General features: G+C 40.7%; 1 protein-coding gene across 1 annotated transcript in view; it reads left to right on the plus strand.

Annotated features, from left to right (window-relative positions):
* The window catches only part of SMOC2 (SPARC related modular calcium binding 2), a 277,834-nt gene extending 265,797 nt beyond the window's left edge, over positions 1–12,037 (plus strand). Inside the window, exon 13 of the mRNA XM_083176295.1 lies at positions 8,527–12,037. Coding sequence (XP_083032421.1) covers positions 8,527–8,547 — 21 coding nt within the window. The 3' untranslated portion in view covers positions 8,548–12,037. The remainder of the gene's footprint in view (positions 1–8,526) is intronic.
* Positions 12,038–12,787: the final 750 nt, after the last annotated feature.

A 12,787-nucleotide genomic window follows, 5' to 3' on the forward strand; every position in this document is an offset into this window, starting at 1 on the left:
AGGGGGAGGCCCAGCAGCTTGTGGGCCCGAGGCAATCCCCTGCACCCTCTACATTGTTTTATTAAATTTATATAAACGTACTCCTGCTACCGCAGGCCAGGTGTGAAAAGTGGAGGAGGAAAACAGAGGAGGACGGATTTGCACCCCATAAGCGGCGCCGAGCGGCTGACTGACACGCCACGTCAGCTGAACACCCCTAGCACCGCTACAGCAGCAGCTGGCGCCGCTGCACCTTACATCATATGGAATTGGATTGCTGAAGCAGGAGGGGAGCCAGAGGACCGGAGATGAGAGAAGCTCCTGCGGCTGCGGGGGAGAGACAGCTGCACTGTAGGGGGAAGGCGGAGGACTGGAGAGAGGCTGCTGCGGGTGGAGCCAGAAAAGGAGAGGGGGAGAAGCTGCTGCAAGATGGGCCAGTCTGGAGCAGGGGTCAGGGAGGGGGTCCGGCCTGTAGAATTGCTGAGGGCTGCTAGTGAGGCTGCAATAATGATAAGTATCTCCTCCAGCAGCTCCATCCACATCATAGCCAGATTCCTGCTACAATCTGCAGCCTCTGCAGAAACTGCCTGGTGAATTCCTGTGTAAACTATAGTGCTCTGTCTATTTATCTGTCCACCTGTACCCCATCCTGCAGTTCCACCCATTTATGTCCCCCTCACATCCATCCACCCACCCATCTATGTCCCTCTCATCCATCTGTCCTTCCATCTGTCTTTCTATGCCCTCTTCTGTCCGTCTATCTGTCTATGGTTCTTTTGTCAGTCCCCCTCTGTCTATGCTTCCATCCATCTATGCTCCTTCCCACCCATACGTCTATGTTCCTTCCATCCGTCCATGCCTCCTCCCATCTGTCTATGTATGTTCCTTCAATCTGTCCATCTGTCTATGCCCGCTCTTTTTTGTCTGTCCATCTGTCTATGCCCCTCCAGTCTGTCCGTCTATACCCCCATATGTCCATCCATATGTCTGTCCATGCCTCCCTCGTCTATCTGTCCGTCTATGCCACTACCCCCTGCTAAATTTTTCTCCCTCTCTCTTGTTCCTGTCTTTTTCTCTCTATAACTCTGTCTCTGTTTTTCTCATTCCATCTTTTTCCATGAAGACACTCTCTCTTTTACTCTCTCTTACTCGCTCCTCTTTCTCTCTTTTTCTTGTAGTGATAAAGGTTGGGGGGGGGCTATTAAAATCTTGCTATGGGGCCTGCAAGTTCTAGTTATGCCCCTGACCCAATGTAAAAGTATTCTTTCACAAGACAATAAAACTCATGTCACAATACCCTAATGACATTCTTTTACAGCAAACCCACATACCAGTTTTTCTACTAAATAAATGAGAACTTCACAGTAAACAAAAAAATAAAACGGTTTAAGAATCTAATATTTATATCCAAGCAATATAAGCAACTTTGGCCCATTTGTATCAAGCTTCAAAAATGATAATGTGGAGAGTGTTAAACAACCAGCCAATCAACTCCTACCTGTAATTTTTCAAGTAACATGACAGTTAGGAGCTGATTGGCTGGTTGTTTATCACTCTCCATTTAATCACTTTTTGAAGCTTGATACATCTGGCCCACAATCTGTTATGTCTTTTTGCACTTTTTACTCAGTTATGCTGCATACTTATTTACTTGTGGTCAAATGTAACAACAAATTAGCACATTTAGGATTGACCTTTCTAAGTATAAGCAAACTGAAGAAGAAGAAGAAACCTTTGTCCACAGTCATGTACAACCCACATCTGGTGTCATAAGCAACATTATGAAAGAACTCAAAACTGTACTGCACACATTTCCACATAATATTCCCAAAACACCCTCTTGTATCATACAGACCATCATCCAGCCTGGAACAACTACTTTTTGTTTAAGTCCCTAAGTGAGGCAAGAGAATGAGGAACTCTGCCTGTACACAGGGAATGTGTGAAACATACAACACATAGATAGCAATTCTAGTGAACCCACATCAGAATACTAGGAACAACATTTCTTCTACAAATTATGTATGAAAGGCTTCACTGCAGTACATTACATTACCAGCAAATACATCTACACAGATCATTTCTAAGAATTTCTGAAATTGTACAGTATGGAAACATTTGAAACAAGAACTGTGACCTCAGTAGTTACAGAAGCAACATTAATTAATTTGTGGTGTTATCCTTATTTGGCTTGGAGTTGTTTTTTTCTATTCATCGTCAGATCCAAGACTGTTTAACATTTCAAAAGTATTTACTGTCATGTGATGGGCCTTACGCCACATCTAGGTAGCAATAAATGAGAGATTGTAATCTTCAGGTCACTTGCCAATTCCTTGACAGATCAATATCGGTGCATCTATATTTCTACAATAGTTTACATAAAAAGATAGCAATGTAATTGCTTAGTACCTGTAGGTACTTGTACAGTATGTATTAATAAGTGGAATTTATAAAGATTCCCTTTTTCAGCTTCTGTGAAAAGCAAACATTGGGAATCACTTCTGTGATGCCTTTTCTACCATATGCTTTTATATTACCTATTTTTTGCTGCATGATTTGTATGCGTCACCTTTATAATAAAGTTTTCCCTGTTTTCTTTTCTACAAAACATATAGGGCGGGATGTATTAATATACATCGCCGCCCTTCGACTGACGTCCGCCGCGATGCTGCCGCATATGTACTAAGATATGCGGCTTGCATCGGGTTGCGGTGACGGAAACTCCCGCGATACCTGTGATGTGGTCTGCGTGGTCTCCGTCACATCCCGGCGGCTTACAGTGTCCCCCTGCGTCTCCTCCTCCCCCCTGCAGCCGGATGTCCTCCCGGCTGTGACACCTGCTGGGGGAGGAGGAGATCAAAGAAGGACCGGAGGGGGGGGGCGCGCGGACGGCGGGCAGCGATAGAAGGCACCTCTGGGTGGTGATACCCTGCCAGGCGAAGACAGGCCGGACGGGTGATGGTAAATAGGAAAATGCATTAAAACCCCCGTTTTACCGCTTTTTCCCTTTAGTACATCCCGTCCATAGGGTGAGATTTAATAGGATGAGAGATCCAGAAAGTGAGAAATTTGGTGAGAAATCTCCCGTTTTTTTAAAGCAGCAATCATTTACACTTCGAAATCAAACTGGTTTAGCAGTATAAATGATTGCTGCTTTAAAAAAAACCCTGGAGATTTCACACCAAATCTCTCACTTTCTGAATCTCTCATGTTATTAATCTCACCCATTGATACAGTATGTATGCTGTATGTATGTAGAGTATATATACAAAAGTGTGTGTGTGTGATATTCAGTATGATGTACATACAGAACATGTACAGAAACACCCCAAGCAAAATTCTGCATTTGCCATTGCAGTCTATTCCTAATTCCTAACCAGTTTGGTGTCCTAGGCAAGATTTTGTCTGGATCCGTTAGCAGATAATCCCACCTCCAAGATTAGTGTTTTTCCATAAACACCAAATATAGCACATTGATTTATAACTTACTTTTTAATGTTTATAGAAACATGTTACAATTACAGATTTGTCCATATATATCTATTAACCACCGCTACAAGTCACGTTACCCATAATGCATGATCTCCGGGTGACTCAGTAGCGACGAGCCTTTTTGCGTGTGACTTTTTCTTTTACAATTTATATGCTGATAATATACAGTTGACACACTGTGGCCCGGGGGGAGAATGGGACATGGTGATATACACATAGGGGCCTGGGAGATGATGACAATTGGACATGTGATATACACACACAGGCCTAGTGGAATAAGGGAACGTGGTCACATAAACACAGGGGCATGGGATATTAGGGGACATAATGACACCCACACAGGGCCTGGTAATACACACACAGGGGGAGAAGGGGACATGGTGATATAAACATAGGGGCCTGGGGGGATGATGACAATAGGATATGTGATACACACACACACACACACACACAGGGGCCTGGGGGAGATGGGGACAAGGGGACATACACACAACCAGGCCCCTATGCGGATATGATGAAACACCCAGTGTGGCCTTTGGGAAGGGGACCTCGTGGTACTTTATATAGACAGGGTGAACATGGTTGTACACATACTGGGGCCAGGGATGGATATGGTGGCACACATATTGGTATCAGTGCATGGAGAAACACTGGGGCCTGGGACGGTACAAACTTATGAAGGAAAGAGACAGTGTTATATCACAGTCGGCAGCAGCAGTATGTAGGACAGACACAGAACAGAAGGGATGGGCAGCAGCTTATTCCATCTCTGCTGGAGCCCTCGGCTTTGGATGCCTTTAGGCATTCCAGGTACCCTGGGCATTTTCCTAGAATGCCTATTCCCACAGCAAGCCATGCATTCTGAATTCTGACTGCCAGCATCTTTACTGCATCCAATTTGTAGTTATATTGTATCTTTCAGTATGTTAGAAACTATAACAGTGTAAGTATACAGTATACATAAATAAGTTTCATATAAATGATGATATTAGAAATCAGTTTGGAGTTCTGTGAACTGTTTAAAAGCCATGTACATGGCATTTTAAGATAACAGTGTATAAATATTACATTTCTCAAAGCACTGTGAAGTGTTATACGTAATTAAGTCTATTATTTTTTAAACAAACCTTCTCATGGCCTAGTGAGCACAGTATTGCCAGTGATAAAAGCAGTGCCTGAATAGGTGTCACATATTTTTGCTTCTAAAAAATCTTTTGATAACTTCCACCTGTTGCCTTTTTCATCTACTTTGCAAGAAATAAATTTACCTTTGACTATCATTACATAGAGATAAATCTTTTTTTGGCTTTGTTTTATTTTGCAGCAGCGTCTAAGATTTCTCTGTTTTATGCATTTTATCTCCAAGCTATAACAAGATGCAGATGCAATCTGCCCGTTTTCTTGTAAATGATGCAGTGTTTGAACTTGTTTCCTACCATAATACAGCTGTAAATCCTGATGTGACACTATACATTCAGTTTTAAAGGCACACTAGCACACAACAGGTTTATTTTGATTGTTGTTTAAATAAATTAATATTTTAGCAGTTTGTACAGTAGGTTATCGGTCATGTCAGTAAAAAAATTCTGCGTGTCTTGTAGTTTTTACCAGTGGTTGCCAAACTTTTTGAAACACGGCACCCTACAGGATAAGGATATTTTTCAAGGCACCCCTAGGCCAAAAGTATGTTACTAATAATTTCAGAAGAAATATTAAAATAAATAGGTTGTGATTTAATTTTATCCTTAGGTCCAGTTATGTGTTGAAGAACACAATTCACTTCTGTTTACCCACATATTTTATTATTTGAAGCTACAAGCACTGATTTTGCCTATTTCATTGGCCATAAATAATTTGAACTGGTTCTGGACCACTAACCTGGGCACCCCTACAAGTGTTCCGAGGCACCCCAGGGAGCCTAGGCGCACAGTGTGGGAACCACTGGTTTATACTATGCATTTATGTACCTTTTCACTTAACAGTGTTTACTATTTTTTTATTATTATTTTACTGATAATATATGGATGGAGTAGATAAGAATGCCACTAGTAGTTCTATTTATACTGCATGTTTTTTTTGAAGATGGAATATTTCAAGCTCATTTTAAATAGTAATTGTAACCTTTTTTTCATCGAGTTTTGAAAATACAATGGGGCACAAAAAATAGAAAAGGTAAATATTGAATTAGTGTGTGTGTGGGGGGGGGGGGGGGGGCAGGACATTCTCAAGTCAAATAAACATATCATTAACATTAACCAGAAATCGTTTTCAAGGGGATCGATGGTGGCGCTGCATTTCTGCGCATGTGCATACGCAGGGTGCAGACTGCTCACCCAGGACAGCGGGTGGTGGGCGGAGAGGGGTGAGGGGCAGCCCCATTAGCATATGGGAACACCCAGCATTTCATGGGTGTTCCCATGCTAATGAGGACATGACGCGGGTGGGGGGGGGGGCAGGCAGTTGACATCACCGGATGTCAGCTGCCCGCCCATTTCCTTCCCAGCATGCACGCATATGTAAGTGACTTGAAAGACACTTTTATATGCATGCACCTTCCACATCTTTGGAAAGATGTGGGAGGTTCCCCCTGCCCTGCGAATGGATGTTACTGTGAAACATTTATTCACAAACCCCTGCTTGCGAATCGCCCTTGCGAATAGGTGGCACCAGCCAACAATTCACAAGGCGGGGTTTTGGACTCGCAAGGCTGCGAATTTGCAGCCTTGCCAATCACCCAGAATAACCCCACTGTGTGTATAGACAAAACAGAATATCCATAGAATAGCTAAGAAAATATCAGTGGTACATTACAAATTTTGTTTCTTGTATTCCTGGATTACCACTGATCCCCCAGATCACCAGTGTTCTTACCAAAGAACACTGGTCAGCACAGATCGCTCAGCATTGCATGTGTGTCAGGGATGTGTGCTGAGCAATCTGTGCTGAACAACATCACTCACTACAGTGGATAAATCGCCCAGTGTGTGTATGTGCCTATAGAGTTTTTTTACGTATTGGAAAATATCAATTTAGTCATGTGTTCTCCATCGTGATTTCTTAATTTAGAAATGACAAACTGGTATGCTTCCACTGTTTTATGTTGTGACAATCATTTACATTGCATTGCAGATCAGGTTGTGTACTATTTATACTCATTTTCCTTTCCTCTCTGCATTCTGTAGAATGACTTAAGCAGCCCATACACGTCCCGATGCGGGCGTGCGTTGTGGGCTGCAATAGCAGGGATCACATTGCATTGCATTGCATGTGCATGCGTTGTGCATCCAATGCGATGCAATTTGATGAAACCTAAGTACAAAAAGTATGTGCAAGCACATACTTTTTGTACTGTGCGATGAGGTGCGCGGGAGCGCGCACCTCAAAGCACACATCGGCTCAGCACGCTTAGCAGCGTGTATGGGCAGCTTGAAACAGAGTGTCAGAGACACAGGTGTGTGGCTGCTTACTCATTCACATTCTATTGCTCATTAATTTAGCATGACATGTGCTGCTGTTTAAACAAGCATTTACTCATTTCTTTATGCCCATATAAATGGCAAGCAAACTTTCCATTCCTTCCTCCAAATTAAAAGGAGCTGCAATATATTTCAGCAAAGGAATGCTATAACTTCAGTTTCACACTTTTACTGTGTGTCTGCTTTATTTTACATTGTTTACTAATATTTTTAATATACAGTACAGTAGCATACGGATTGGAAAAAACACTTACATGGTTTAGATGTTAGATATATTAAAATCTGAGGTATGTATAGATTGTGTTGCTTATTTTTAGACTAAAATAAAGAAATAAATATTCCACATAAAATAAAACAGAACTAGTTATTTAAATAGTATATTAGAATAAGTACAGAACAAATAATTCAATTCATACAGAGGGTAATGTGAGCACCCGCAATCATGTTGGTTGCTATGTATAATGATACCTATTGTATATGTAGCTAGTGAGTAGCAGTGATGCCCAGCAGGGCTAGGGTCACATGTTTGTGTCTGACTACTTTATTTGTAGTTTGCCTGTTCCCTGTATTTGCACATTTTGTTCCAGTTTCCCTACACGTTCCAAAGACATTGCAATTTTATTGGCTTCTAATAAATGTACCCTTGTCAGGGGCGGCCTGAGCTTAATACTTGTAGTAAGCAAATATAGATTTTGGGTCCCTTAATGGGATAAACATTTTAAAAAGACAGTGTACACCAAGGGCATTCTCCGCAAAGAGAGGGTGTGGTCTTAAAATGTAGGATGTACTGTATGTATGTATGGGTTTGTATGACTATGACTATGTATGACTATATATAAAATTCTTGCTCCTCCATCGTGACAGGAGCCGGTTGCTGCAGTGTTGACACTATCCTGCAGCAACTGGCTCCTGCCACTGAGAAGGAGCTGGCAATGGAGGCACTAGTCTCCAGAAGGAAGCCTAGTATCTGCGCGCTCCCGGAGTGATGTAGCATCGTGGGAAACTGTAATGATGCCATGTCCTTTCTTTGAGGTAACACCCCTTTTTACAGGCATGTAAGGCGGTACTGTTGGCTGTATGGGGTGTTACCAACTCAGGTGCCGCCCCTGACATTAGGCATATGTGTGTATAAGTTTGTGATTGTACAACTGTGTATGACTGTACAGTATGTGACATTATGTATGTGTATAAGTGTGTTCCTAGCAACTGTATGTATGCATATTCCCTCATTCATCACATATTTTGAAGGGACAGTTTTATTTTGAGAATACTGTTCCACCTGTGGAGTCTACGGAAGATCGGAGCTCTCTCACCTGTTGTGCGCATGAGGCTGGCGGCAGCCCATCAGCTGGGGAAGTGAAGTGTATGCCCCCAGTTTGAAGTGAAATTGGAGCATGATGTTGTTCCAAATGTTATTTAGGGTTCCCAATCTTAAGTGCCCCATGTCCCCCAAAATCTTAATCTAACTCTGCAATTTAGTACTGTATTTGGGAATCAGGTAGTGAAACTACAAAAACTATTTTCTTATTGATGATAAAGAACTATTTACTTACTAACCTATCTTATTTATCTACCACAGCACTCCAGGAAACAAGGATAAATGAAGCAATCAGCAGCGGCTCAATCAAGATTCACATCTGAAAAGTTGATGCTCAACTTGCCATGTAGGCAGTGATACACAAATAGTATTTGCACTTTGTACTTTATATGTAAATTCACTTTGTAGAATTGTGATATTTAAGCAGACTTTTGAATCTGTGAAACATAATGAACTGATTTGACATTATCACATACAATGTATGTGCCTTGCTCTCTGTTATAGATGTAAAAGTTTTGCATTTTTTTAATCATGCTTTTTTTTAAATTCTTTAGGTAAATACTTGCATTCATGTATTGTATGACATGTTTTTTTTTAATACATCATATAGTGCTTTTATGTTCTGTTACATGTTGTGATAGAATTTCTGTGAAACCAATATTAGGCTTTTTGTAGTTATCCTTCTTATGTCATGCTTGTAAATTGATGCTTTTGTTTTGCCTATGATCTTATTGTTCTGCTTAGCAAAACATTATATTTGTTTTATGTCAATGTCAAGACTGCTTTTTAATCATTACGTTACTGAACAAATAACCAGGGCTTAGTGATCTTTTTGGTATACATGTTTCCTCCAGCATCTGTTTGATTTGTTTATAGTAATAACATAATTACATTGGCTCAGAATGCCAACAAGTGCCAAATTCATCCAAGTTTGTGGGCATGTAATATTTACCATAGAATGGTAATAAAACCCAAATATTTGGTTTTCACATTGTAAGGCTAATGAACTAGAACCGACAATGGCCGGACAAAAGCTGTCTGTCCAGTATTTTAACTACACCTGGCTGAGAGTTGACATTCCCATTCATTCCTGCTCCTCCCAGGGCCCGAGGGTCAACATATAGCAAAAACTATCACCTGAACAAATTATGAACATTTGCCTTCGGGAGGAGCAGAGAGCGTGTAGCCATTGCCTTGGGCATACTCATTGCCATCTGGGAGCTGTTTCAACATGCATTCATGCTTTCTGCTCCATTCCTTTTGAGGTGCCTTAAGGAACAAAGTATTTGCAGATGTGAACTTTATAGCTCAAGTGCATAAAAAAGGTTTTCAAGAGTTTGGACGTCAATAAATTATATTCAGCTGCTGCAATGATCAATAACCCCAAACACAGATAACAGACACTGAAAAACTGCAGACTGCTTTTTTACTTTTTATTTTAATATATTGAAAATGTTAAGACACTTACATATGGCTTTCAGCAGCCAATAAATAACTCGTTCTCATGTATTCATGACATGCAAAGCAAAAAAAATGCTTTCTTTTTAAAATAATCGTATTCTAGTTGTATATATAATGTTTAAATATTGTGGGCTAGTGATAAACAACCAGCTAATCAGCTCCTACCTGCCATGTCACAGACTGTGTTTGAAAAATGTCAGGCAAGAGCTGATTGGCTGGTTGTTTATCACTCTCCCTTTTATCACTTTTGAAGCTTCGTGCATCTGGCCCTGTATCAGTAACAGAAAACATAATACCCATTTGTGATGACATAATTCAATATAATTTTGACATAATGCTCTTTATATAAATGTGCTTATTGATACTTTGTAGGATTGCCAGGTCGGCCATATAAAACCAGGCACACAAGAAATTCACATTGGAGAGCCTATTTATTACGCTATTTTATGTAAAAGCTGGTGTTTAATCTGGAGTTTTGAAACTTTGAGGATTGGGGACATTTCTCCAATCTTTATTATATGATATATTAGTTCAGAACAAAATAGAGTGCAGAAGAAAAGCTGATAGCTCTCTTTGGGGCTTATTTAACAAGCTCAGGTTTTGCATAGTTTTTTAGAGCTTTTCTCACCATGTACATTGGAATGCTTGGCCAGACAATTGATCCCTCTACAGAAGGCCAGACACCCCTCCACTCTCTATTTTGCAAAAGCTGTCTCTGTGGGACTGTTTCAAACCTGATTGCTGGGCTGCAAATGTTCAGAGCCCAGTGATCAGGCAAACGCTGCCCCGCCTAAGTCCCCCCACCCCTGTGCACTGCTGTGAATATGTTTGCAGCCTTGCACACAGGGGGAAAATCATTTGCAATCACTCACCACCGAATGGTAAGTCTAGACTTACTCAGTGCTGCAATTGTCATGGGAAAAGGAGGCTTCTGATGAAGTCAATGGCTGGGCAACACCTGGTTTTCCCAGGCACACCCAGAAAATGCCGGTATGTGGCCCCCAAACACCCGGCACCTGTCACTTAACTTGCGAACGGCTACCGATGACTGCTGACGTGCCAAAGCATAGTCATCCGATAGTCATCAGGGCTGCAAATTCGCATCCCTGCGTTCAGAGCTGATCAGGCCCCTGAGTCTTGTTATCACTATAATGAAACACTTTCCTATTCTGGAGTTTCATGATATATTGCAAATTTGCTCCAGTAAATCACATTTTGTATCACTGCTTTTAAGGGCAATTGTTATGCTTAATAAGAGAACGTTTATGAATATTAATAAATATGCCTTTAAATAAGTTCAAATATGTGTCTTTCCAGTGGGTGCCAAGCCTACCAACAAATTCACAGACATATATCTTCTATGTAGTAAAGATATCAAATACCATAAATACAGTGGTGTAATATGGGTGCATGGTGTGTGCGCCACACTGTCTCCTTGTTACCCCAAAACAGACCCCACTCTGTTCTTTTTTTAATCTGCTTTTGGGTAATAGGTTCTGGAAAAAAAAAGACTGTCTCAGTACATGTAATTCCATGTAAATATCTGATTAATGATGAGAGGACATACTTGTTTAGCCCAGGACCTCACCAGTGACTCCGATGTTATTGTAAATTTAGTTGTGACGTATACCTTGGATAAGATACTCCATTAGCGACAGCTGTAGCCATGCAGAATTCATTTGAACTAAGTGTACTTCGTGTGTTTATTGGTAAATGAAGGATGTGGCAATCCTACTGTATTTTGTTGTATCTACTGTATATATATATATATATTATGTAGGTTTCACATGTATTGACCTTTTTTCACATTTAGATAGCGTGTAATAAGAAAATGGTAACATCTTTAATCAGTTAGTATTTTAAGTGCCTTGAATGTAATACCATGCTACTGTTAGACTGTATGGAGGAAATGATAATGTAGATGGAGTCTGGAAACGTCTTGTATTTTATAAAAGTAGTTTATACTTTCTAGCTTAATGATGTCATCTATTTCTTTTTGCTGTTGTTGCTTTGACATTTATTATTTGTTTGGTTCTATGTAAATTGTGTTAAAGAACTAATTAAAATTGGCTTTTCTGGAGCATTTTATTACAAACTGTCACATTGTTTAATATAAAGCAATCCTACTTCCATTTTTAAGTTGATAAATAAAAATATATCATATTGTTTATGTTATAGGAATATGATGAAACGTTTATACAGAAATTCCCTGTTATATTACATTGATTAAAAAGGTCTCTGCAGGTTTGCAGTAATTTTGTAGCAAAATATTTTCTGTCTCCAGCATGTAAAGTTAACAGAAAATAAAGTGTTTTTTTATTTGGTCACTCTATAAAACAGTTATCTGCATAAGTGCTGTAATGATAAATGGCAGGGGGAGTATAATTTCTGGTATACATTATGATTGCATAGAACCTTGCAAATACATATTGGCTTGCAAAGGCAAATTCATTCTCAAATGGACAAAACCATATGCACTGCACTTGAAACGTGTAGAGAGATTTAGATTTGGGCAAGTTATTTTGTTTCTGTGCAGGGAAAATACTGACGGGATTGATACGAAATCCCGGTGGTCGGAATCCCAACGCCGGAATCCCGACAAGGGGGTGACGTGGATCGCCCCCACCCCCCCTTGTGGGCTCACTGCATTCGCCACGCAGTGGGCCCGGTGCCTTGCACACTCATTTATTTTCCCTCTATGGGTGTCGTGAACACCCACAGAGGGACAAAGTGCCGGGATTTCGGCGGTCGGGATTCCGGCATTGGTATTTTGACCACTGGGATTCCGACCGCCGGGATTTCAACTGCATCCCATACTGACTGCTTTATTTTTACGCTGCAATAAAGATCTCACTTTGAAGTAGAACCCCACCCAAATCTAATTCTAATTCTCTCTGCACATGTTACATCTGCCCCACCTGCAGTGCACATGGTTTTGTCCATTCGAGTAGGAATTTGCCTTTGCGATTGAACAGAATAAGGGCCATACTGTAATACAGTACAAATGTGGACAACAGAAAGGTTACCAAATAACCAATATTTCCTTATAATGTGGCTAAAT

This window comes from Crinia signifera, chromosome 3, assembly GCF_055691185.1.
Source record: "Crinia signifera chromosome 3, ASM5569118v1, whole genome shotgun sequence".
Classification (NCBI taxonomy): Eukaryota; Metazoa; Chordata; class Amphibia; order Anura; family Myobatrachidae; genus Crinia; species Crinia signifera.